Source organism: Camelus bactrianus, chromosome 2 (assembly GCF_048773025.1).
Source record: "Camelus bactrianus isolate YW-2024 breed Bactrian camel chromosome 2, ASM4877302v1, whole genome shotgun sequence".
NCBI lineage: Eukaryota > Metazoa > Chordata > Mammalia > Artiodactyla > Camelidae > Camelus > Camelus bactrianus.
The window spans coordinates 29366196-29391558 of record NC_133540.1 but is presented as its reverse complement, the minus strand read 5'-3'; the positions used below and the strand labels follow the sequence as shown (position 1 = coordinate 29391558).

Sequence of the window (25363 nt, the reverse complement as noted above, 5' to 3'; positions counted from 1 at the left end):
AGCTGATTGTCTTACCCCTTCCTCTCCTTTTCCCAGGTTATTGAGACACACATTTCCTTTCCTTACCTGGGTGGCATCGGGAGTTCTACAAGTCACTGCAAACACCTGTAGTCTTACGTCCACCAGGACACAGTGAACACAGGAATCCAGATTGTATGAGCGAGCCAGAAAGAAATTACCTACCTTCTGGAAAATATATTTACAGTCTTCTGCACTCAGAGTTTCAGTATAGTTGCCTTAAGTCTTTAATCTACATTTTGCTCCCCCAATTTTTTTAAATCATAGAAAATTAAGGACTATTTCTTAGCCATTCAATTCACATTCATGCAAATGCCAACTTTTAGAGATCTCCTAAATATAGCTTATTCTCAAGGACACAAAAATACATGTAACAAATAAAATCCCATGGGTGGAAGATAGTTACACGTAAGAAGTATTCTCTAAATTTTAACTAAATACAAATAGGAAGATTTTTCAATATGAGTAAAAACCAATATCCTTTCCTCCCATTCATTTCACAAATGGCCATCTCTAGGGGGTATCTGGGAAAGGCAATGAAGACTACAACAAATAATTATTTGCTACACTTATGAAATTCAGCTGATGAAAATCCATTAACCTCATGGTTGTGGTTCACTTGAGTTTTATAACTTGAGGCTTTTTACTGGATAAGTGCTATATTAAAACATAAATTAAAACCATTAATCTTTAATTCTTTGTTCCAGAGTAAAGAATCTCTAATCCTAGTTCTGTGTTGAAATAAATAAGACCTGGACTTTCAGGACTACACATTTATCAGCATCTAAAACATTTTAATAAACCAGGTGCCTGCTGAGGCTAAAACATATTTTGTTGGCCTTTCTCATGAGGGACTTGTCAAATTTCCCTGGACGTAAGAGCCAGGGTAGCATTTCCTGAACAGCACCCTATCACCCAGACCAGCATTCACATAGTTCTTAATTCTAGTTATCAGGCAGGGTTGAGACTAGCGATGTAAGAGGGCCCTGAGGACATGTTACTTCATCCTCAGAAATCCTGATGCCAGGACAACACTGAGGCTGCACTGGTTCTCAGGAGGCACCCACAGGCCACAGCTGTCTGCTGGGGACGATCACATCTTCAAACACAGCTTCCTCAGGAAGAGAAAATAAATGAGCTCCTCCGGGCGAAACGGTGGTTATCCCTTGTTAGGGATAACAGACCTTTCCTGCTCTAAACAGGCTGCCCACTTAAATTTAAGCTACTCATTAAGACATCTAAACACTGCCTAGTTGATGTGCTATGATATGTTAACCAAATGCCACCGAACAATCTGGCATCTAAATAAAAACAGGTGGGCAGCCTTGATTAGCACAGAGGTTCCCCAGGCTGCCTGCCTGCAGGGTTCTCGGTATTTCAAAGAAACTTAATTTCTGATCTGAGCTAGTGACTAATTTGTTTCCACAGTCTCCCATCCTTACAGGGGCTCCGACTGCAGGCCGGAGGTGGGAGTGCTGCTCCGTGATGTCCCTCCTTCGCAGCCTGCGGTTTCCTCCCCTCTGTCCCCAGGCAGTGAGCTGTGACAGGGCATCTCTGGGGCCATGGGCAGGCGGGGCTCGTTTTAGGCCAGCTCGCTTTCATCACACAGTTGCCACTTGCAAGTTAGCATGATAAAGTGCAGGAGTGCTGGGGGAAAGGCGGTGGATTGTTTAAGCCTAAAATCCAGCGGGAAATCTTGGAAAAAAACAATGGCTGTAAGGCAGAGAGGAAAGGCCTGCGCGTGGGAACAGGCTGCAGAAGGCTTCCTGCGACCGACCGCCTCCAGGAGCTTCCCAGAGCTGTGGGTGCGAACCGAAATGCCACAGAAATGGTTTAAGCCAGCAAGGGATTTCAAATTATTTTACAGATTTATTAGTGTAGCTGACACTCTGATCACAACTCAGAGTGACAGATGATCAGCATTATTATTGTGAAGAAAAGAAAGGAAAATCCTCTGATGTGCACTTGGTTAAATGAAGGAAGGGAAAAGCGAAAGCCGTGTGAGTGTCCCTGCGCAGGCCTCTGCAGCGGTCAAGATGCGATGGAGAAACCCACGGCAAGAAAGGGAGGCAGAAGAAAGCCGCTTGCTGAGTGAAGGAAGCACCCAGTGGGATCGACATTTAGGGTTTCTGTTCCTTTATACCTCCTGACCCCAGGATTTACGTGATAGAAAGGGGTGATCAGACCAGGTCTGGGAAACTAGGAGAACTTATGTCACCCTGTTAGCGCAGGCAGATAGCGAGATACGAGCAGAGAAAGGGGGACACACACCAAATGGCAGAAATTGGGCAGAAAGGAGGACCACAGGCCAAATGCAGGAAACCATACGTTATGCAGGCACCAGGGGTCCTTAGGTAGAGAAAGAAAAGCAGGAACCTCTGGGCTGGTAAGTGGTCACACCTTTGGGCGTGATAAGTGGCCCAGAGGCCAACAAAGAAAGGTGGGAAAAGGCAGGCATCTCGAGTGTTCAAGGGTAACCTTTTGCTCATTATGCCCTCATTTCAATAAAATTAGCCTTGCAGATTAGAAGTACCCATCATGCACCGACTCCACGAGACTTCCAATCCAGACTAAATAAGGACAAAATCCCTCCCCTAGGGAAGGTGGAGGTGGTTTGGAAGTCAGGGAATATGACCCCAAACCCTTCCCTCCCCAGTGAATATTCCACCCATTCATTCATACACTCTATGTAACCAACTTGCCAAAGAAACTTGGGGCAGCCGCTCACCTGAGCCTGCCCGCTCTCCCCTTGAGTGTACTATCCATCCTTTAATAAATTCTCACTTTACTTTTTTAACCTCTACGTCTTGTCTCTGAATTCTTTCTGGGACGGGACAAGAACCTGGAACACCGGCTGGATCCACCAGCAACAAGCCAAGCTGGCCCAAGTCAGGAAAAACCACGAGTAAAATGGCCAGAACAAGCTTGAAGCCACACTCCCAGGGCAAAGGCCTCTGCGACCCTCTTGCCATCCCCAATGTGTCCTGGGTTCCCTCACTGTACCCGGTTCACGTGCACCTCCAACCCTATCCCAGAAGGTGACAGGAACACCGGCTTCATTTTACCTTCACCTGCATGAAGATGTTTGGAGGTGAGAAAAAAAGGACCTTGAAAAGGTAGCCTCTCCTAAGAGCAGTCCCTCCTCTCTTCTTCAGCCTCGAACACTTACTCCCGTCCTGAGAATGAAGCAGGACGCGCAGGGCCCGCCAGCACCACCACTTCCCGTAGGCCGAAAGCAAAACCGTGCTGCCTGATGCACGTCAGAACCTGCAGCCCAGCTTCCCTAACCTGGTGAGTCTGGGTCTTGTTACCCGCCAAGAAGTCAAGTCTGAAATGGGATGCTGGTCCCACACCGTCAGAGCCCCGACCCCGCCCACCATCAGCCTGCTCAAAGGCAGACGGTCCAGTTGATGGATGATCTATGGCACTATTTTAGCTCTGAGACTCAGAAAACAACCACCTGCGGTGAACTTTCTTAGACAGAAAACCAGAAACAACAAAGAAAAAGAGCAGTGCCACTGAAAGCCACCCAGGATGGCCTCACACAACCTGAAGAGAAGCTCATGGGCTGCAGGTCCCTCCTGGGCCTCACCTGGTGGTCTCAGGCGCTGGGCACTCGGATGCACTGGGGTCTGGGAGGTACCAGCCCCACCCCAGTGCCACCTCATGACTCCCTCTTGGAGTGGAAGAGAGAGCCTTGGTTACTAAAACCAGAAGTTTCTTTGGTGAACCCTCTCCCTCCTCGCTTGCCACACTTTGAGGTGAAAACACAGAAGGTTGAAAATTCTACAAGGTACACTCACCCTTATGTTGTCATCGGTTTCCATAGTGGCCTGGAGTTTTCCGTTCACACTGAATGTACAGAAGAAGCCATTTTCATAGAATATGACACAGTGACCCTCTCTTGAAGCCTGAATGAGTCTTGGGTTCAGGCAGTTTTCAGGGCCCTCCAAAGTCCTCAACAAGTCTCCATTCATGGAATGTATGAGACATGGTCCTTCTGAGAAAACAGGAGAAACAAAAGGCAAAATGACGTTTTTCCATGAGGACAGACAAATGTGGTCTGAATCTTGGCTGAGCACAGGTCCAGCAGGATGACAGTGCCATATTACAGCGGTTGAAGGCCTTCAAAAACGACATATTAGTTATTTTGTAAAACCTGCACGCTGGCTGGAACTCACCTTCCACTTGGGAGAAGAGAAAGCTAGGTTGTACGTGTTCAAGTCCACTGCTCAAGAGACAGGAAGTTACTTTATGAAATTCATTATGCCAAGAGATGATAAAAAGTGGAGGAATTGAGAAAGGAACAGGACAGATTTCAAATCCTAGAAGAGTTTCCCAGACAGCTGGGCCACTATCAAACATGGGGTGCCGCCAGGCACACTCTGATCCTCTACACCCCACCCTGCCACCTCCCGGGCTCTCTGGTGGTGGCATCTGGCCTGTGAGGGGGAGAACTCTAAGGTCCAAGCCTTCTTCCCTCCCACTGCTCACTGCTCTGCAGTGAACGCGGCCCCGGGTAGTCCACTCCTCGCCCCCAAGTAAATCCACACAGACATCCTTCTGCCACTTCTGCTTGGTGAACGAGCCTGCTTGCCTGCTGTCCCCTAAACCAAGAAGCCGCACCCACCGCTCCCCGCTCCCCAGGCTGACCTGCAGGCCTAGCTGCCCGAGGAGGATGGAGAATCTGCCCAGTAGCCCTTCCGAGCAGTGCTAGGTCATCTTTGCTGAGTGCCTGCTACAGGCGGAGCAGGGGAGTACGCAGCCAAAACTGCCTGTGTGACGAGTAGGTTCTAAGGAATGCCTGAGCTGGACAGAAGTAGTAACTAGACAGTGTGTCCTGCTCCTCTCCACGCTGCATCACCTATTCCCCACGCGACTATTAAAGGTACCTCTCGGCTTATTCTTGACCACTCAGACCACTTTTCAGCATTCTCGATGTAAACACAGAAGGCAGTCTTTGCTCTGCACAGTTTCAGCATGCAGGAATTTCACTTATCGCTCTAAATAACCTAGTCCCTCAACACCACAGTTCAGACGTCAGTTCTCACAGTAATTAAGTAAAGTGCACATTTCATGGCCAGCTCTTCAGCCCACAAATCACTACAAATAGCAGGTGTGCATCATTTCAGGTGACTGAGCCTGTCACACCTTTCAGAGTCTCAGGGAAAGGTCCCCGCGTGTCTGTGACTCAGCTCGTGCACAGACAGCACACTCTGTAGCTGTGTTGCCTCCTTGTCCACCAGTGATAAAACTATGACATTTTACACAAATGCATCATCGGAGGAGGGTGTCAGCCTACAAAGGTAAGTTAACAGTAAGGACAAGAAAGGTGATGAAGCTGAAAGTGAAATGCGAATCAAACCTAAGTGGAGTTAGAGAAGAGCGAGTTGACCGAGGGAAAGCTGGGGCTGCTGAGACGCCGCAGATGTGCGTCCAGGGGACCTGACTGACGGGAGCTGGGAAAGTGGCTGTAACCAACATGAGGATGTCCCCGAAGAAGCGATGCCAGAAAAATCCTTCACATTAAAGAAAACCTAGGAGATGTTTTATGACACTGAAAGCACAGAAGACAAAATGTTGGAAGCTAATCCAATCTTAGGAAGGAGTCTGACAACTGGTCAAGGCGCAGAAAAGATTCTCAAGTTACTTGGGCAGAAGGGGCAGGCACTGTTTAAAGTACTGTTGGTATGTTTTTCACAAAGAAATAAAATACTTTCATTCTCAATGAAATGTTTTAAATTACAGTGTACTAAGTAAGTAAATGTTGAGTTTTACTATTTTCTTCATGTCCATATATATGTATGTGTACGTATGTACATATAACACTGAACAGGAAAATGTTTTTATGTTTTGGTATAAATTTTTAAAGACCATGGAACAATCATAAAATCTCCCACTGGTTATTAAACTTTCCCATTGATTATTAGTAATCATAGTATTTCCCACTGAAATTATTGGTTTTCAGTCTCATTGCATGGTTCCATCTTGCACAGTCATTTTAATGGTCCCATACCACCGTGCAAAGTGAGGACAGCCTGTAATATGACAGGTTTGTTTTATATGTCCGACTTGGATAACAGATAATCTAAGAACTCATGTTAGCTCAGGATAAATGAAATCACTGGGTGTAAGAAGGAAAGAAACTCAGTAGTTACAGAATTCTTGCTATTGTTATTTCATTGTTTTGACCAACTAAATTTTTAACCACAATCTTCTTGCTAGCTTGACTTTTATAGTTCAAGACACAGATAAGGTGACTCAAAAACTCTACACATCTCCATTAGATAAACCTAAAAGACATGGGATTACAGTAGTTTTTTTGTGTTCAGACGTCATTCAGTTCAGGGCAGAAGGACAGAGAGATGGATAGACTATTACAGTCGAATAAGCAGTGAACTGGAAACAGCTCTGTTCCTGGTCAGATCCTGATGTGTTGTGTGTGCTCTTGGAAAGCTTGCTGAGTATTTTTGGCCTAAACATACGATGATGCAAAACTCCAGGCAAACCAGCTTAATTTAAGCATCTTTCCACTCCGTTCTCAAAGCCACCATGGCCCCTGCCTAGTTCAGAGACTTGGAAGGTAAAACAGACTGTGTCGGGAGTTCCCGTTCAGGTGTGAGATGGAACCCAGCCCAGTCGGAGTCCAGAAGGATAAACAAACATACAAAGGTGGTCCTTGTTCTTGCCCCACTCTTTAGAGCCAAGCTGTGAAACTCAGCTTTCTGCAGTGATGGAAATGCTCCCCTTTCGGGGCTGTCCAACACAGTAGCCACTAGTCCTGTGTGAACACTGAGCCCCTGAAATGTGGCTAGTGCCACCAGGGAACTGAATTTTTAATTTCATTTCCTTTCAGTGAACGTAAACAGCCCCGTGGGGCTCATGGCTAGCGTAAGAGCGCAGCTCTAGAGAAAGAGGCACCAAATTCATCCGCGGTGATCTGTGTCTAGGAGACACCCCACAAAGCGACGTAGATTTACCGTTAGAGCCACTTAACACCAGGCCCAGCTCGGCACAGGCGGCAGCACAGGTGACCTCGCAGTCGTGGCCCGTCAAAACGGCCCGCGGGGCGGCGGCCTCACCTTTAGGGAGAAACACGTAGAAGAACATATCAATTCAGGTTCATGCAGGGGTGACCTCCCTCTACTCAGATTAAATAAGCAAGAATTTGTTCCTAATTCCCATTATACCTAAATCTTTAATCTATAGCTCGGGAATTTGTCCCAAAGTCCCGTTTTAGTAGATCCAAACTATATTCTATAGTTTGAGGAACACGTGTTGCTCAGTTTCTAAACCTTACGTGATTATCGGGCAAAAAACAATAGTTTAAAAGCGAATAAAATAAGACAAAAATCTGCATTATAAACGGCCTTAGATACTTAGGAAATACAAATACGAGCCCCTTGGTTAGATGATTTATGAATGAATTTATAATTCACATTTCACAGAAAGGTGGTCTCCTCAGCTCCCCCCTCACCTAGGCTTCCTCCTCCGTGGGCCACTGAGACCCCTGTCACATAAGGACAGTCTGAACCAGGGTTCACGATATCACGAAGCAGCCCTTCTCTTAAATACTTACTGTCTTTCCTAAGTTCTGTTTTATCCTGATACAAAATCTTATACAGTATATTTCTCGATGGTTCATTCAAAGCACAGAGGGGGGAAATCAGACTGTTAAATGTGATTCTACTGATGGTGACTGACAATTAGGGGAGGGGGGTGAAGGAGGGATGGAGGACTATCCAAGTACTGGGAGATGCTTCAGAACATTCTCACCAGTAGAAGTCATCCTGTATCTCAGTCCCAAACTGAAAAGACAATGGGCTGGTTGACCAGGAACCCACACTGTGAATGGCCCAGCACTGGCAAGTAAAACAGTAATGGGCTTGACGGGTGCCTTGATTTCATGTCTGAATTCCATATTTAGCCTGAAAAATGCTATTTTAAGACAAATGGGTCCTCCTACTTTTATAGTCTCTGGGGATGAAGGCACAAACGCCTTAATGAAAGGGGCCGGTGGCAGCATTCTTAGATGTCCTTGATGAGGGTTGGTTGCATAGTCTGACTGACAAATGATACTGTGGAATCCACAGGAGCAAATGTGCCCAGAAAACAGGTCACTACTGCCATCTGTGGAACTCTGTGGAAAAGAATAACTTGTTATCCTAACCGCATACGCTTGGAACAGTCACCCACCCTGAGGAGAGAGGTCGGGCAGATCAGGGAAAATCCAGCAGAAACCTACTGCCCTTGGAAAGGCAAATGCTGGTGGTCAAAAAAATCTCCTAGTGGGTTTTAGGATGGTCAATGTCCTCTGAAATGTCAAGCAAATTTATGTGCATGCCTATGCTTGGGGGGGTGCGGGGCGGGGGAGGAAAACAAACCTTACTGAATGAATGTACACAGATCCGCGCCAAACCAGGAGAGGCCTCCACTGGGAAGACAGAGCCTGGCTTCTGCGCTTCCAGCCCCACTGCCCCTGGGCCTGCAGTTACTTCATGTCTGATCGGCTCCCTAATTACTACAGTGCGTTCACCGGAGGGCATCACACACAGCCGTGTCCCCACAGTGTCCTTCCTGGCTTCCGGTGACTATAGGTACTTATGGGTACTTCTGAGTGAGACGTAAGTGAAGAGATACCGTATTAACCTCCGCACACGCTATATGCAGTCAGACGCAGGAACTGGCCTGCACACTTGGTGACAAACGGAGACCTCAAATGACATAATAAAAGGCCAGGGGTAAATGGAACAAGGGGCTTGGTTTCATTTGATTCAGTTTTAAAACTGCTTTGGGGAGAGAAACCCTCCTTAATACAATGTTTACTAGACATTTTCTAAACCAGAAAGCATTTGTTACAAGAGCAATGATTTTTTTCCTTAGAAGGTATATAAATTTGGGAAATTCGTTAAGAAAAGAAGCAAATAATGCAAACCAATCTGAACTACCTAAATTTCTGTTGGAGTTCAGTCTTGCCACAAAAATTAGAAATAAATGTGTCCTTAAAAGTCACCAATACTTCAGCCCCGATTCATGGTTTCCTTTCCTTTTCCACAAAAATACCATACAATGTTAATTTTGAAATGCATGGCTAATTACATCTATTGGCAACCTTTTTAAAACCAAGAACTGAAATCATTAAAATCTAAGGAATCTATACTCAGTGTGATTGTTCCTTTTTTGATTTTGTAAGTTATCGTTTTATGGGGGGTGGGATTTGTGTTTTAACTTGAATTGTCTTGGAATTCCTCGGTGGAAAATGAAAGTCTGAAGACAACTGACAGCAGTCTAAGTGGAAGGCAAAGCAAACAGAGGACAAATGGGTAATGGGGACCCAGAGGACGTTGTCACTTAAGCATGCCAATGCTAACTTTTTGTTTTGTAGATCTACGAATATTTTCTCAGGGACATGGGGAGGAAGTGAGAAGACTGCTGTCAACTGGATTTCTTTCTTTAATGCCAAACAGTTGAAATACTGAGAATTTTCCATGACCATAAAGTTAGAGCTTAGGCAGCCTCACAATTAACCCCATAAAGTGAATTAAGATATAAGCATTCTTTTTTGTAAACTCTTAATTTTTTATAAGTATGCTTTACTTACAAAATACTAGTTTCCAGTAATCAACACTATACCAATCATTTTCCCCTCCACAAATCAGAAGACACGCGCTCATGCTGTGTAATTAAAACACTGAAAAAAAGACTTCTTTTCCGAGGGCCTGATCTCTACATAAAGAACGATTCAAGGCTAGGTCTCTGGCTTCAAAGTTTGGCAAAATGTTTGCTAACCCAGGAAGCAGGTTAGGCAGTTCAGGAAATCTGGGGAGTGGGGTGGGGTGGGGGTGGGGCAGAATGGAAAAGAAAAGGAAAGGAAAAGAAAACCAAGAAATTGAAAGCGTAAGAGTAGACTTCTGGTCATTGGGTTCTTCTCAGGTACCTGGTTTCACAAACTCGCTGGATTTCCTGCACAAAGACTTGTGCTACAGAACTTTCCTCCCCTTTAGGAAACGCACATGAATGGCCTCTAAAAATCCACATACAACAATATAAGGATTCATTTCCTCCAAGAAAAGCTATTTCCAGTCCTGTTTCAGGACTGAACCTTGCATTCCCTTTATCACGGTGCAGATCGAGTGCTCTTGACATTTTCTCATTGAAAAATCTGTTCGAAATAAATACCTGGATTTGTTTAAGTTCCAATGAACCAATGTTTTACGTATTAAATTTTCACTTAAGCAAATAGAATTATATGATATGGGATTTAAATCCAACAGGTCCAAACTGAGAAGTTCATCAGGTATTTGGGAAGCCCTTGGGATGAAATTACAAAGGGCAGAGGGCACCCAGGCTTCACATGAGACTCACAGAATCCATTTCTTTCTCTGTAGTTACACGGTTACACCTCCTCCTGCAACACAGCGATACCATCCCACGTCCCAGTAACGGTGTGCATATGTATCTGTGTACGTTTGTTTGGAAAGTCTAGAAACAAAATCTGGGAACCATGCAGTTCACTCTCACAGCAGCATTCACATCTGCCAGTCCCAGCTACTCATCAGAGCAGAGTTAGTACCGAGGGGGAAAATCAGCTCATGTAAGACAATACTGGCCTCAGATTACTTTTTCAGAGACCTCGAAGCTCTGGCCATCTCTCACTGAAGACTCTAAACCGAATAAAGAACAAGGGGAAAAGTCTTCTGAAAAGTATCAGGTTAATTCTTTGATAAAAACTTGCAGCAGTTAATGGGTACAAAAAGTCTTTACTTTTGCTTTCTGAGATAGTAAGATCTACCAAAAGCTAGGTCATAAAGCAGAACAGATTCCCTTAAGAACCTCTTAAAGTCTTACTGCTTGAAAAATCGTCATGGCTTTTAGTAAAGCTGAAGAGAAAAATTTATCTTGCTGCTGGTTTAAGGGGCTACATTTCAACTTCTTCTTAAAGAAAAATAAAAAGAGAAAGGATAGACTTCTTGGACTGCTTTGAAAAGCTTGAGCAATTACTTCAAAGGAAAGGGCGTCTTTGTCCGGAGAGCAGGTTTATGACTACTGATGCAAATCCCAACCAAAGGCTGAAAAGGATACTCAGTGCATCTTTATGGATGGCCTTAAAGGAAGATGAACAAGTCAAAGGAGATTAAAGACAGTCCAAATCCCACCACGAACACCAAGGCACGTCAGTTTTCACTGATGTGCTTTTCTCAGTACCTAAGACTGAGTATCAGTTACTGACTTACAGACACCATTATAACTACCAACTTGCGTTTAAGCAGCGCAAGATCTCCATAATACCCACCAAGCATTTATATTGGACCTGTGTTTTAAAATATTAGGTGAAATGTTTTACACCATTAGGCAGAATAACAAATGCTGTTATTAACTGTGTTTCTTTGGCGCTCTCATAACGCTAAGTGTATTTCTCCATCAAATGGACTCTGAACCACTTAAAGTTATGCCTGAAAGAAGAGAAGAAGGAAACTAATTTCTCTAGTATCCTGTTCATAAATACCCAATGAGAAAAATATTTCAAAAGATCTGTCTCTATTAAGGGAAAGGGGATTAATAATCCAGGTCAAAACAGACCTGACAAGTACTTCTGGCAAACCTAGAGTTACATTTTAAAAAAATGAATAAAGTTCTTGGTATTTTTGGCATCATCTCCTCAGTCTTAATGAAAATCAAATTACTTTTAAAAGGCACTGCAAAATTCTCATTAGCAGTTTAAATACGTTGTTAATAGCAGAGAGGGTGTCACCTTCATTCACTCACCTCTTCCATACCACCTATCATGACATGAAGTGCAGGTCAACATTCCCCTATTCAGTTTTACCGAGATAAAATTAGGTCTTCCAATTAATACTTAGGTTAGATGACTCCTGGGACAGAAGTTAACACTTTCCATTTGTTTACTCATTCATTCCTTCACTCCTTCATTGACTTAATAACATTTACTGGGTATACAACATTTACTGGGTATACATCATGTGCACTGCACTGTGGAAACAAGGAGGGAAATAAAATATGGCCTTGTATTTTTGGTGATTAGATTTTATTTTTCTCTCCTACTTTTTTTTAGGGGGGGGTCTCTTCTTTTTGTGGGGGAGGAGGTTAATTAGGTTTATTTGCTTATTTATTTTTAATGGGAGGTACTGGGGATTGAACTCAGGACCTTATGCACGCTAAGCACACACTCTACCACTGAGCTATAACCTCCCTGCTAGATGATTTGACTGAAAACGGTCACTGAATCAGGTTTTGCTGACCTTACCATAAACTAATTTCTGTTATAAATATCTCATAAATACCTATTATAAATATCTATTATTGGAGGGGGCAAGGTATAGCTCAGTGGAAGAGTGTGTCTTTAGCATGCACAAGGTTTTGGGTTCAATATCCAGTACCTCCATTAAAAAAATAATAATTAAAAAATAAATAAACCTAATTACCTCCACCCACCCCAAGGAAAATACGTCTATTATTAGAAAGGTCAAAAAGCTGTCCTGAAGTCCAAAACTATTTATTACAACTGAATTTTTATACAAAATGAATATTTACCATCAATTAATAAAGTACTTAAATGAAAGCAACCAGTATAACTTCCCAGTAAAATCTAATACATCTTAGAGACATAAAACAAAATATAAAATTGGCTTTAAAAGAAGATCATTTCAAAAGAGTACTCATTTTGAACAAAAATGCAAGTTTACTTAAGAACCCAAATACATAATTAAGTTACTAAGTGTATACATATTTAAGAAAATCTAAGTATTGTATAATGTATGTCAGCCGTTTCCTAGAGCTGGATACTTCTGTTCTGAAAGTGCCTTTTGTTCCATTTTACATCCATCTGATTACTACCAAACATTGACCAACAATAAAGATTCACATGGAAATTGAATCCTAAGCTTTCTCAGTGGCTCACCATAATGGTCAATCAAGGAAGGAAATGGTTTTTTGAAGCAGAAATGAGGTTAGTTGCTAAATCTTTCCGTCAACTTCCTAATTTTTCAATGGGAATTATACTACTACATTTTAATTATACAAAGAGAAATTTTCCAGGTTGGCTCTATTCATTCCATCTCCACCAACCCTCCCCCCACCCCATTCACTGTGGTCTCTGTTGAAAAGAAAAAATGTTGATTTTGTTAAACATATAGACTACAGAAAACAGGCCATAGATGAGTTTAGGATGTGACAACCAACAGACAGTAAATTTTGGTAGCTTCCTCTTCTAAATAATATTAGAATTATTAATGCAAGACAATATAATACTAGGACAAAAATCAGTAATAAGTTCTTGTTTTATAACCTTTACTCCCCTGCTATGATACATATATGTGTACATATGGTGTTTATGACAATGAAATCATCCTCTGACACTACATTAGAAGGTGGCTTTGTGTGAGTATATACCGCCTGCTGTATAGTTAGAAGTATAACCCTAACACATGTAATAATATTTTAAAAATACAGAATCCGATCATGACATATAACTGTCCTAAGAACTCCGTATAACAAAATTATATTGTCCTTTGCAAATACAAAGAGTGCTTTGGTGATAATGTTGCATCAAATTCTCTACAACTGGTGGTCCAACAAAATCAAATTAAATGTGCTGTACAGTTTAGTGGTTAAGAACGGTGCCTCTGGCCTAGAGTGCCTGGGTTTGGATCCAGGCTCCAGCACTGCTAGCTACGTGACCTCCCCTGGGCAAGTTCTCATCGGTCTAGTAAGATCCAGGAGCTTCAAGGCCAGGGCAGAAAGTAAAGGCTGGTAATCTCCCTGTGCCTCATGTATAAAACAAGGATAATACCAATAGTTACCACAGAGGACCATGTGAAGATTAATGGTTACTCTGCAAAGTGCTTAGTTAGGATGGGTCCTGGCGCAGAGTGAGCACCCAGTGAGCACCATCCAGTAGCACAAGCAGCGGCGGTGTCAGGGGCAATAGTGGAGTGATGCACATTTCCACCCTCTGTTGCAGACACTCTTTTCTGCAAAATAGAATATCTGATCCTGTGCCACATAAATGCCAATTAGAGGTAGTTCTCACAACTATTGTTTCTTGTCAAGGAGAAAATACACCTTCTTTTCTAGAAATTATACTTTGATTTCTCCCATTCCTCCTCCTCTTTGACTTTCCAGTCTTCCCGGACAATCCATTTAATTCTGATACAACTACTCACACCTGGAAGCCTTGAGCAGGAAGTGAAGGTACACTATCATCATAAGGTATTTTCCTCCCAAGTAAAATATGTTTATTGTCTCTGATTATCAACGTAATACACGCTCATTATAAAACATTCATATAATTTAGTAAATTATGAAGAAAATGAACTGCCTCAAATTTCCACTACATAAAAACCATTGCTAACATTTTGCTATAATTTCAGACTTTTTTTCCTATGTATAAATACGCATAGGATACAAGACACAGATAGTTAAAGTCTATCGTATTATTCACGTAGTCTGGTGATCTTTCACACTTAACAATAGGAAGGGCATATCCTTCTATGTCACTGTCACAAGTTCTTCATACGCTAATGGCTATACAGTATTTCACTGTGTGGACACATCAAACTTTACTTAACTAATGTACCTGTTTTATCCTATTTTCTTGAGACTTTTCATTTCACAATTCCCCATAGAGGGGTTTGCCTCTGACTCATTGATAGCTCCTGTAGCTGCACATGGGTGTCTAGTAAATATAAACACTATAAAATTCTGCCTCCAAAAAACAATACAGGTATTAGAAAATTTGTTGAAATGCTATCTTGTTCATATTTGTTGATACGTAACATTATGATTCTTATGAATATAAAATACATGAAAAATAAAAAGTTAACTGTTTTTATCTATCTATCCTAAATGCCCAAGTCACATAAAATTCTTTGTGATATATCCTCCTTAACATTTTTAAGGGTCCTTTGTTAAAGATACGCAAGTCAGGCACTAGTGAAAAGTAAAGAGGGTTTTCACATCTTTAACTATTAGAAACATCCTGGATTTGACACCAAAAGCAAAGGCAACAAAAGCAAAAAATAAACCAGCAGGATTACATGAAAACTAAAAAGCTTCTGAACAAAGGAAACTATCAACAAAATGAACAGGCAACTTATGGAATGGGAGAAATATTTACAAGTCATATACCTGATAAGGGGTTAATATCCAAAACACATACAGAACTCACATAACTCAGTATCAAAAGAACAAACAATCCAATTACAAAATGGGTAGAGGATCTGAATAGACATTTCTTACAAAGAAGACACACAGATGGCTAACAGATACAGAAACAGTTATTCACCATCACTTATCATCAGGGAAATGCAAACCACAATGAGATGTCACCTCACATCTGTTAGAATGGCTTTCATCAAAAGGACAAGAAATAAAAAGTGTTGGAGAGGATGTGGAGAAAAGGGAACCCTTGTGCACTGTTGGTGGGAATATAAGTTGGTGCAACTACTATGGAAATCAGTATGGAGATTCCTCAAAAAATTAAACATAGAACTCTCATATGATCCAGCAAGTCCACTTCTGGGTGTTTACTTGAAGGAAATAGAAACACTAATTTAAGAAGCTATCTGCACCCCTATGTTCACTGCAACATTATTCACAGTGGCCAAGACATGGAAACAACCTAAGTGTCCATGGATGGATAAGTGGGTAGACAAAATTTTACACACATACATACACACACGATGGAATATTACTCAGCCACAAAAAGAAGGAAATCCTGCCATTTGTGACAACATGGATGGACTTTAGGGACATTATCCTGAGTGAAATAAATCAGACAGAGAAAGACAAATACTATACGATCTCACTTACGTGTAGAATTAAAAAAAAAAAAACCACCAAACTCATAGATACAGAGAACATATTGCCAGAGGTGGTGAGAGGGGGGTGAAATAGGCAAAGATGGTCAAAAGGTACAAACTCCCACTATAAAATAAGTCTTGGGGACGAAGTATACAGTATGATGATTCTGGTTAATAACACTGCACTGTATATTTGAAACTTGCTGAGAGAGCAGACCTTAAAGTTCTCACCATCAGAAAAAAAAAAAATTTGTACCTACGTGTGGTGATGTTAACTAGACACTGTGGTGATCATTTCATGATAAATACAAATACCAAATCATGATGCTGTACACCTGAGACTAATATCATGTTATATGTCAATTACATCTCAATGAAAAAAAAAGAGAGAAACACCCTGACCCTGCCCACCCTAGGAAATAAACTTTATTTCCTTAGGGTGATGGTTGTAGAAAGTTGCAGAAAGCCACAACTACAAGAATGTTGTAGACGGCTACAAGCTACAAGAATAAAAACTAAAAAGCTCAACAAAGTACTTTTAAAAATGGGGCAACTGTAAAAGAAATCCTCAGAGGCATTTAATACTTAACTTCATATAAAATGGGTCTCTTTTCATAAGTTCTCACACACACAGACACACACACACACCCCCATTCTAAAAGCAGAAGAGTCCTGCTTTTAGGCTTAAGAAAGAAAGGAAAGGGAGGAGGAAGTAGCTTGCAACTTCAGAGTATATTCAGTCTCGATTAAATGAAAGAAGAAATGCATTTAAAACTGCCTTTGGGAGCCTAAACTTAGTTGACTAGAAAGAATTTATCCTTTCTAACTAATGGTTAATTCCAGCCATTGTTTGAAATTAAACTTCCTATCTAAGCATAAAGTATTAGACAGTTTTCTTCAGGGTGGCACTATTAACGTCTACATATGAAGATACTCAGTTTCAACCTGAGGCCATAAATCACCATCAGTTCTTCTGTTCTCATATTTATATGGCCAGAGCCTACAGGCTGAATGGTATAGTCATTTTTTTTTTCCTGCAACTAAACAAGGTAAATAAATGTGATATATTGGCACATCACCCCACCACTCTGCATATGGTGCACATTAAGGTTGTATTCATTTGCCATATGAATATAATTCCTTTTACCACATCTACTATTAGTTACAAGCAGTAAATACAGAGTTGTTTTGCTGGAACTGGAGGGCCTGCATTACATCATGGAGCACTAAACATCCTGGACCTTCTGGAGAATTTCATAGACGTAGTTTTAATGTCACCTGAACTTGAACACTGCCAACATATTGCTTCAAACCCTGCTTGATGAATTCTTCAAGGGAAAAGGAAAAACACAGGGTAATCTTAGCGTTAGTGTAGCAGCACAAACCAAAAGGAGAGCCACAAGGAAAGTTCTTTGTGAGAGGCACAGAGGAGCTCACGTTATTGACAAAGAATCAGAGCAAGAGTCATATCCCAGATATAAAAAGGCTGCTTGTTTCAAACACGGTTTTCATATTCAGAATCCAGGGAACACGAGGAACCTAATGTTAAAAATCTCATCTCAACAATTTTCTCCAATTCTGCTGACTGAAGACCTGTGATCCATATGACAAGAGTTTATCTCAGGACAAACTGTGATGCTTTGTTTCAGTAGGCGTATATTGTGCCTACATTTTCCTTGAACAAAATATGCGTTATAACGTCCAAATCCAGCCTAGCGTCGGGCAAAAGAGAAAGTGATTTCTTTTACAAACTCATGTGGGTCAGCACAGATGTACGTATCTTGACACTTGTGACCCCAAAATAATACATCACAGGCAATTAAAAACAAAGTACACCTGTTTTAACAAGCTCTGTTTTTCAGATTTACCAACGGTAAGTCCCCAAATACATCCAGCAGATGGCGCCCTAGGACGCCTACTTTGCTTGTCTTACTTCCAGCTATATTTTGTCAAGACAAAGAATAAGGATTTATTGGTAGCCTCAGTAAAGCATATTAGGGTTTAGGACAAAAAGAACATAATTCCTAAATATGTGCACAAAAATATACATATGCATAAGCACACGTGCACAGGGGCAACTAGCAAATGAGTCACACCTGGACGTACTGTGATGCAGCTTTTCTTATAGACTTGGTGTGAGCAGTCTATGTATATCAGTTGTATTTACGGTCAGATGGCAAGATCATTCTAAATTCATTAAAAAAAAATTTAGAATGCCTTAAAGTTAGAATTCATTTTTAATTATAGCAGGAATGTCTCATTAGGGTGATACTAGTAAAATTAACAACAGTAGGATTTACGGTAATGACTTAAGTGATTGATGAGAGAATAACAAAATGAAGTTTTACACAGAGAAAGAGCAGGGCAGCTTTGGCATACAGTACTTTAAAAAACAGCTCTGTGGTCTGTGAGTGCTGGCCTTATGGTTAATAAAACCTTCTTTCTAATTAACGGTGCTGAAATATTCTTAAAGAACAGAATCTTGTTATGAAAAAAAAACTTAGTTTTTTTTTCCCCTTTGGTAGACGCCATTCCCATAAAGGAGAAAGCTGACATAGATTAGCATGTCTGATTGCAAAGAGGAAAAAAAAAATGCCACCTTTCAATCAAATCAAAAACAGAATGTGAGAATGGAAAACTACTTTACTGAAATAGTACACACACCATCGATGCAACACCTCACAGTCAGTGACTGTTTGCTTCGAAAGCTAATCACACAGTTGTGTGGCTTAAAAAAAAAATTACTCAGATATCTAAAAATGCTTAATATTCATTTATTTCTAAATGTTTAATAAGTGTTTAAGTTTATGAGCTATTAATACAATGAAAATAGTGGATAAAGAATAACTATTTTGTAAATTTTCACCTTGATTATAAGAACATTTTAAATTTAAACTGTTTAAATGTCAACTGAATGCATCAGGGAACATTTTCTTCAAAATTTGGAAATGTACAGTCTGGATAGCATTATTCTGAAGGAAAAAGGAGTATTTCAGAAAAAGCATTTTGGTGGACAAGATTCAATTCTAAAACACAAAGAAGAACCAGGGAAAAGACAAATGCTTCCATGTAGAAAATGACTTTCATTGAAATGTTCTTGGTTAAATTTACTTTAAAAAATCCACAACTAAATGGTATCCTATCTTAAATTTTTCTTCTCATTAAGAAAATTACATTCCACAATAACTATCAGACAACAATAGAGTCAAAAATGAAAAGCTCTCTGTTGTACAGGAAAACAAGGCTTTTGCTACAAAACCTAGGCAGATTTCATAAAACATGTGCATCCTTTTAAAAGCCCCAAGTTATGCTATAGCTAGGCTTTATCCAGTCTGAATTAGTCTGATTTTGCCTGAGCAATGTGCATATTAATACTGGGTAACCTGATTTTAAAAAAATAGTACTAAAGCTATCAACTTTACATAGAGCACCAACATTAGATTTGCAGAGAATAACATAGGCTTATGACACCAGCAGGTAACATTACTAGTTTATTCTCATGACTTTTGGAAAAAAAAAAAAAACTAAATACTTGAATGAGACCTATAAAATGCAGAAAAAGCAATAGCCTAATTAAAAAAAAATTAATTTTTCCTTCAAAGTGAGAAAAAGTCTAAATTCAAAAATTTAAGTTGAGGAGTTGTGTGAATTTATAGACCATGCTGCAATTATGTATATAAAAGCCTGACTCTTTCTTACAGGTCAATTATATTGCATCCAAGAGATACAAGACAGAAATAAGCATAACCTGCACGTCCTCCTCTGAAAAGCTGTGACTTGAGCGGCTGCATCGAGGAGCCATCAGTGAGCCACAGGCTTATAAGATCGGAACCAGCTTGCATGAATGTTGAAAACACAGTTCACAGGCGGTAAAAAAAAAATCTTTGTTTTTGTTTGTCATTTTCTTTTGAAAAGCTTCGACTGGCTTGTTCATTTTTCCATTCTAATGTGTGGAAATTCTCATTATATGAAAAAGTGCCTATTTGTCTTTCTCCTAGATTCATCCTTCAAAGCTAAAGCAAAATTAAATTGGGACATTAGACATTATAAAAGAGCCAAAAAGGACGAGGTTCACTTTGGGAAAGGTAATTTAATTTAGTCAAGATGTATTACAATTTTCTAAAATTTTTATTAGATGTGCTGTTACGTTATTCTGTTATTTTTTTCCCTTTCATTACCAGCATTACTAGGAGTTAATGTCCACCATACTGCAGACAATGAGAGGGTACAGATGAAGTGCTTTATGAAAAATACAACATTATAATATATACTCTAATGCCAACAAGATGGTGTCTGTGTGGTGATTTATTTGCTCTAAGCATTCTGTGCATCTGATAACACCTTAAGTCAGTTACTATTGTTGCTTTCATTTTATAGGCAAGACAGAAGGACCACAGCAAAGCTTAGAACTTTGGTTCACATATTATCTTGTTTACTGAATTCATATTTTAAAAGAGCAAAAGACTCCAGCGTTTGGTCAGTCCTATTTGACTCTTTTTTTTTTTTTACAGGATATGCGTATAAAAAACCATCCCTGGGGTGATTTATAAAGTATTTAACTATATAAAAATGTATTTCTCCCTTTTAGAAAACTGAATATTTCTAATTTTAAAATATACTTAAATTTTTGAACTGTAACAACACTTACAAACAAGTGTAGCTAGTAAGCCTTTAGCTACTTCTCAAAATACCCATTGGGAATGACATACAGAACACGGTTAGGCCAAGGATTTAGAAACAAACAAACAAACACAGTTTTTTGCATTTGGATCACTCTATGTGCATGAAACATCTCCCACTGTTTTAAAGCAAAAGAAAGTTCTTCCAGAATATTTTCACATAAATAACAAAATGATGTATTTATTATCTAGGTCAAATCTAGGTTTGTCTGAGCTAATTTAGTAAATCTCAATAACTGAATTTACGGAAACAGGAAAAAAGAAATCGAAAGTAGTCACTGATCCTAAGAAGGAGCAGAATGGCATGGTCCACAATGAAAAGAAAACGAAGTACTTCTCAAAAGAACGTGAAAAACAGACCCCCCTCCACCGAAGTGTACATATTTCAAATCATTGTAATTGCATATAAAACGGAGATGTCTGTGAATATGTGAAACACACACACGTACACACTACCCACCGCAACAGAGACACACGCACAAAGTCTGATCTGATTACAATGGCTGAGTTACCCACAGCGTCCCAGCCTTAAGGTTGTTTTTCATACTCTAGTTGTGTAGGGAATTATCCTTGTTTTGATTAAAATAAGAAATACATATTAGAGGTTCACGGAATACAAGTTTTGTTTCACCACCACACCAAACAAAATACACAGAAAGCAGAAACAGCCTTGATAAAATACTTTGCATACACTTCTTTTAAAACTCTACTGGCTCTCGATTAAATTTTTTTTTAAAGGTCTTACTTTCATACAAATAATGTACATTTAATAAGCACAGCTTTAAGAAGTCAATCCAAAATACGATGGATTTAAACATACTCAGACGGTTTTATAATTTGGGGCTGAGTAAGTACCACAGAATTCAAGGTAAAGAAATCAGGAACCACACGACCCTTCCTTAACCAAATACAGGGCAACTCGCTTTAAATTAAGAAACTGTAAATATTTAAGAGCAGTTAAAATGCTCTACCTTATGAGGTAAAAATCTAAAGCTATTCTTGCAGGAACTCTTCAGTGTTGTCATAATCATTTTAATTAAATTCTCATTTTTCAGGTGGTCCCTTTAATTGTTTTTTCCTACTTCTTAATGTGTTTTTCTAAAGCCATTTCTTTTCTGCAGCTGTGTGCGACTGGTTTTAATGGTAGCTGCTTCCTTTTTTGCCTTCTGTGAATTACAATTTTAAATGGTTACACATTTTTTGTTTTACTGCCTTCAGCACAGTTTCATAAAGATGTTTAAGGCTGTTGGTGAACATTTTCATTTCCCATCTGAAAAACCAGGAGCCAATTTGAATACTCCATATTGGCCTTTTATGACCTGCTTTATCTTTTAATATGTAAATGAAAGCATATTTTTTTATAAAGACTAGTTTGTTTCCATGAAATTATTTTTCTTTTGCTCTTTTAAAATATGAATTCAATAAACAAGATAATATGTGATTGCTCTTTTACGTTCTTACTGTTCGTGAATGAAACACCTCTCTCTTATGTGGTGACAGCCATTTCCAATGAAGAACTAGCATTTTCAGATCATAAGAATAACCTACAACATGAAAAATGAGATTTCATGCTTGAATCTTAATTATCAATGGCTACCAAATGTTAATAACAAGGCTATCTAGACCTTTCCTAAATTATAACTATGAAATTAAAACTACTTGATAATCAGTTTCACTTTCACCATGATGAAATAGGTAACTTCACTGCAAAATGTTATACGTCACTTGTAAAAGTTTACTTATAAAATAACTTGTACTTACTGCCTGGGTTATCTCCAATCCCACTGCTTTTTCCATTCCAGTACCAGAGCAGAAGGGTTGCATCACGTGACCCTGAGAGAACGTAGCAATTTCCCCCGATATATGACTCAGAACGAGTGAGGCAAGTGACGACATCCCAATGGCCAAATACCACTTGGATCAATTTTCCTGAAATACAAAATAATTTTCTTTAAAATTGCTATTAAAAAAAAATGGAAAAAACTCCCAGGGACCATTTAACTTATAGGATAAGGAAGTTGTGTTAACTCACATTTTGATAATTCAGGTTTTATAATAAAATTTGATCCAGTCCAACCTAAAAGTTTTCTTTGAATAGTTAACAACAACAAAAAAATCAACTGAACAGTGATAACAACTTTCTTGAAAGACATATGTTAAAACTATTTCAACTAATAGTATTATTATACATGGCTACTATAAATTACAAATGAATCATGTCTACTGATTAAAGCAGGCCCAGGAGAATCCTTATTTGGAACCATTTCAACAATCTCTTAAGTTACTCTACATGATTCAAAACAAAGCAAAACTTAGTTGCCTTTCTGCAAGCACTCTGTAATTCAGACTTCACTAACACAAACTGGCCTCTGAGTTAGTAAAGACTTAGTGTATTTCTCCTTCTCTTCTTTGAACTGATCGATACGAGGGCAGTCTAAGCCACTTTGGAGAGCTTCTGTTTTTCAAATCAGGATTCCGTAAACTCAATTTTGATAAAAAGGCTAATATAGTGTGACTGCAATTTGAGCCAGGTGATTCTTTCTTTGTTTTAATTGAATGATGAAAATTCCTGGGGAGGGGAGAGGATGATGAAATTAAGATTTTCGCAGTTTAACAGTAAAGAATGGGGGTGGGAAGGGGGAGTTTCCCAGTGAACTTCCTATGTATCTGGGATGTTAAACACAGGACGAACTGCTCACATAACAGTGTCAGAAAAAAAATAAAGCTCCCACTTTTTTGATTCTTTGTTAAATCAGATACGGTGCTTATAATATACACAAACTTGTCCAGAGAATTAAGTATCTATAGTAGCCCTTCCATTCTACCCCTAGAGTTTCTAGCTAACATTTTTCTTTGCAATGTCTAGAGATACTACAAATGAATGTCATAGAATGTCTACCCATAATATTCAGCATGAGCTTTTTTTACAATAAGTGTTTCAGTGAGGTCATAAAGAAATACAATTCAAATGTTCCAGATAAAAGACCACTGAGCTGGAAAAAAAATTAGTATGCCTAAAAAGTTTACAGTTTAACTTGGAACACATCATAGCCTATTCTAAATATTAAGGTTTTAATAAAGTACTAGTATCTATGTGTATCTAATTTTTCAAGATAATAATAAATATAACTAAAAGAGTATTTCCATTAATTTTGTTAAATTCTTGGTTTTAATAAACCCAAAGCTTATTATAAAGTCTGCAATTTTAGAAATAAAATAGTGAGAAACACTTTATCCAAATCAGATGGAAAGTCAGTGTTTTCTCTTGCACACAGCCTATTAATAGTAACTTAGGATAAGATACACATCAATCTCAAAGTGCAAAATTAATAAAGTACATTTTACCCCTATAAGTAAAGACTTTAGTCAAAGCAAGTGTTTTAACTGCTAAATGTTAAAAATGTTCACTTCCGAATTTCTTCAACCTTTTAAATTAATACCAAAACATTTCATTTTAAAAATTAGCTTTTATCAATAAAGAATACGGTAAGAAGAATTTAAGACTTTCTAGAAAAAAGAAAAGAAAAAGCAAATAAATATTTAAAATGTAATAATCTTCACATCACTTCCACCTTATTATATGAAGAACAAAGTAAGAGGTTGAGTGGTAAAATGAGTGGGGTTGGATCAGAGGCAGGCCTTTCTAAAGGTAAGACAAAAGTTAGGAAGCTGAATGCGCTCTGATTATGAATGAGGAAACTGAAGGTTAAGTCAAGTGAGTCTTAACCACTGAGAGAACTGAACACACCATCATGTGATTATGTTTTTGATTACAGAGTAGATACAGTGACTTCTGCCTCAGCCTACACTAAATGCTGAGAGCATGTAACTGCAGGAGTGATTTAGGTGGGTTATTTAGAGCAGGCTTATTTCAGATTTGATACCCATCAATTCAGTGCATTGTAGGAGTGAGGACGAGCCAAATAACTACAACTAACTAGGTCCTGGAGGCCCATGGTGCAGAGGAAACCTAAATGCTCCAAGGCTGGCAAAACAGCAGCTGCTTGCTTGTTACCTTCCTTAACTTGCAACTAGTGAGAACAAAGTGGAAATTTTTAGGTGAAAAGTGGGATAGATTAAATCTAGTGTCAGGATTTCCCAAGATTCGTTTGTTAATTCTCATTAGTTAAGTCATCGCACTGTGCCTACAACGTCAGTGTTATGAAGATGCATATTCAATTACTGTGGTTTCCTTTTGAATTAAAATTTCCTAGTGTTTCAAGTTTTGCCCCTGAAAGTGATCACAATTATTTTTCATTCAACACACATTTACCGAACACCTACTAAGTGCTGAGCATTCAACCGCCTTACGTGTACATAGTGGTAACAGACATGGCTCCTGCTCTCATAGTATATAGTTACCGTAGCAGGACAGACACACTCTGAATAGACACACACAGATATATAATTATGAACAGTGGTAAGTATTGCAGAAGAAAGGACAAGACAGGATCAGTGAGAATGAGAGAAAACAAACTCAGACTGGGCATCAGGGAAGATCGAAATGAGGGGGTGACATTTAAATATTTATATCTAAAGAGTTTCATATTTTAATACAAATTAACTTCGCCCTCTACAATTTATACTTTGGGCTCAACTCTGGAAAACATTATTTTTTTTTAAGTTTACTTTTTCCTCCTCTGGCAGCCTTCCTCTGCAATATTTGTTATTGCTATGAGGCCGAGGTTCACTCCTCCTAAATAAATCACGGTGTATAAATACTTGCTGCTCTTTTTGGTAAATTATTTTCTGATAATCTCATAAGTGTTCCTCCACCTTTATTTTTTGTTTCCTTTAATACCGGTCCACCTCTCCACACACTAATATCAAATATTACTGCAAGCA

At 39.4% G+C, this 25363-nt stretch overlaps 1 protein-coding gene and 1 long non-coding RNA gene across 7 annotated transcripts in view; one reads left to right on the top strand and one right to left on the bottom strand.

Annotated features, from left to right (window-relative positions):
* The window catches only part of LRBA (LPS responsive beige-like anchor protein), a 620528-nt gene that overhangs the window by 6393 nt on the left and 588772 nt on the right, over positions 1 to 25363 (bottom strand). For 5 of the 6 annotated variants that reach the window (XM_074377442.1, XM_074377438.1, XM_074377460.1 and 2 more), the window contains 3 exons: positions 22280 to 22447; positions 6999 to 7100; positions 3822 to 4018 (listed from right to left, as the gene is read on the bottom strand). In XM_074377442.1, the coding sequence (XP_074233543.1) occupies positions 3822 to 4018; positions 6999 to 7100; positions 22280 to 22447 (467 nt within the window). The remainder of the gene's footprint in view (positions 1 to 3821; positions 4019 to 6998; positions 7101 to 22279; positions 22448 to 25363) is intronic. The other variant, XM_074377451.1, reaches the window with a different exon arrangement.
* On the top strand, positions 18168 to 21354 carry LOC141579654 (uncharacterized). The gene is made up of 3 exons (XR_012511487.1): positions 18168 to 19708; positions 19838 to 19924; positions 20021 to 21354. It is a non-coding gene; the product is annotated as an uncharacterized LOC141579654 (long non-coding RNA).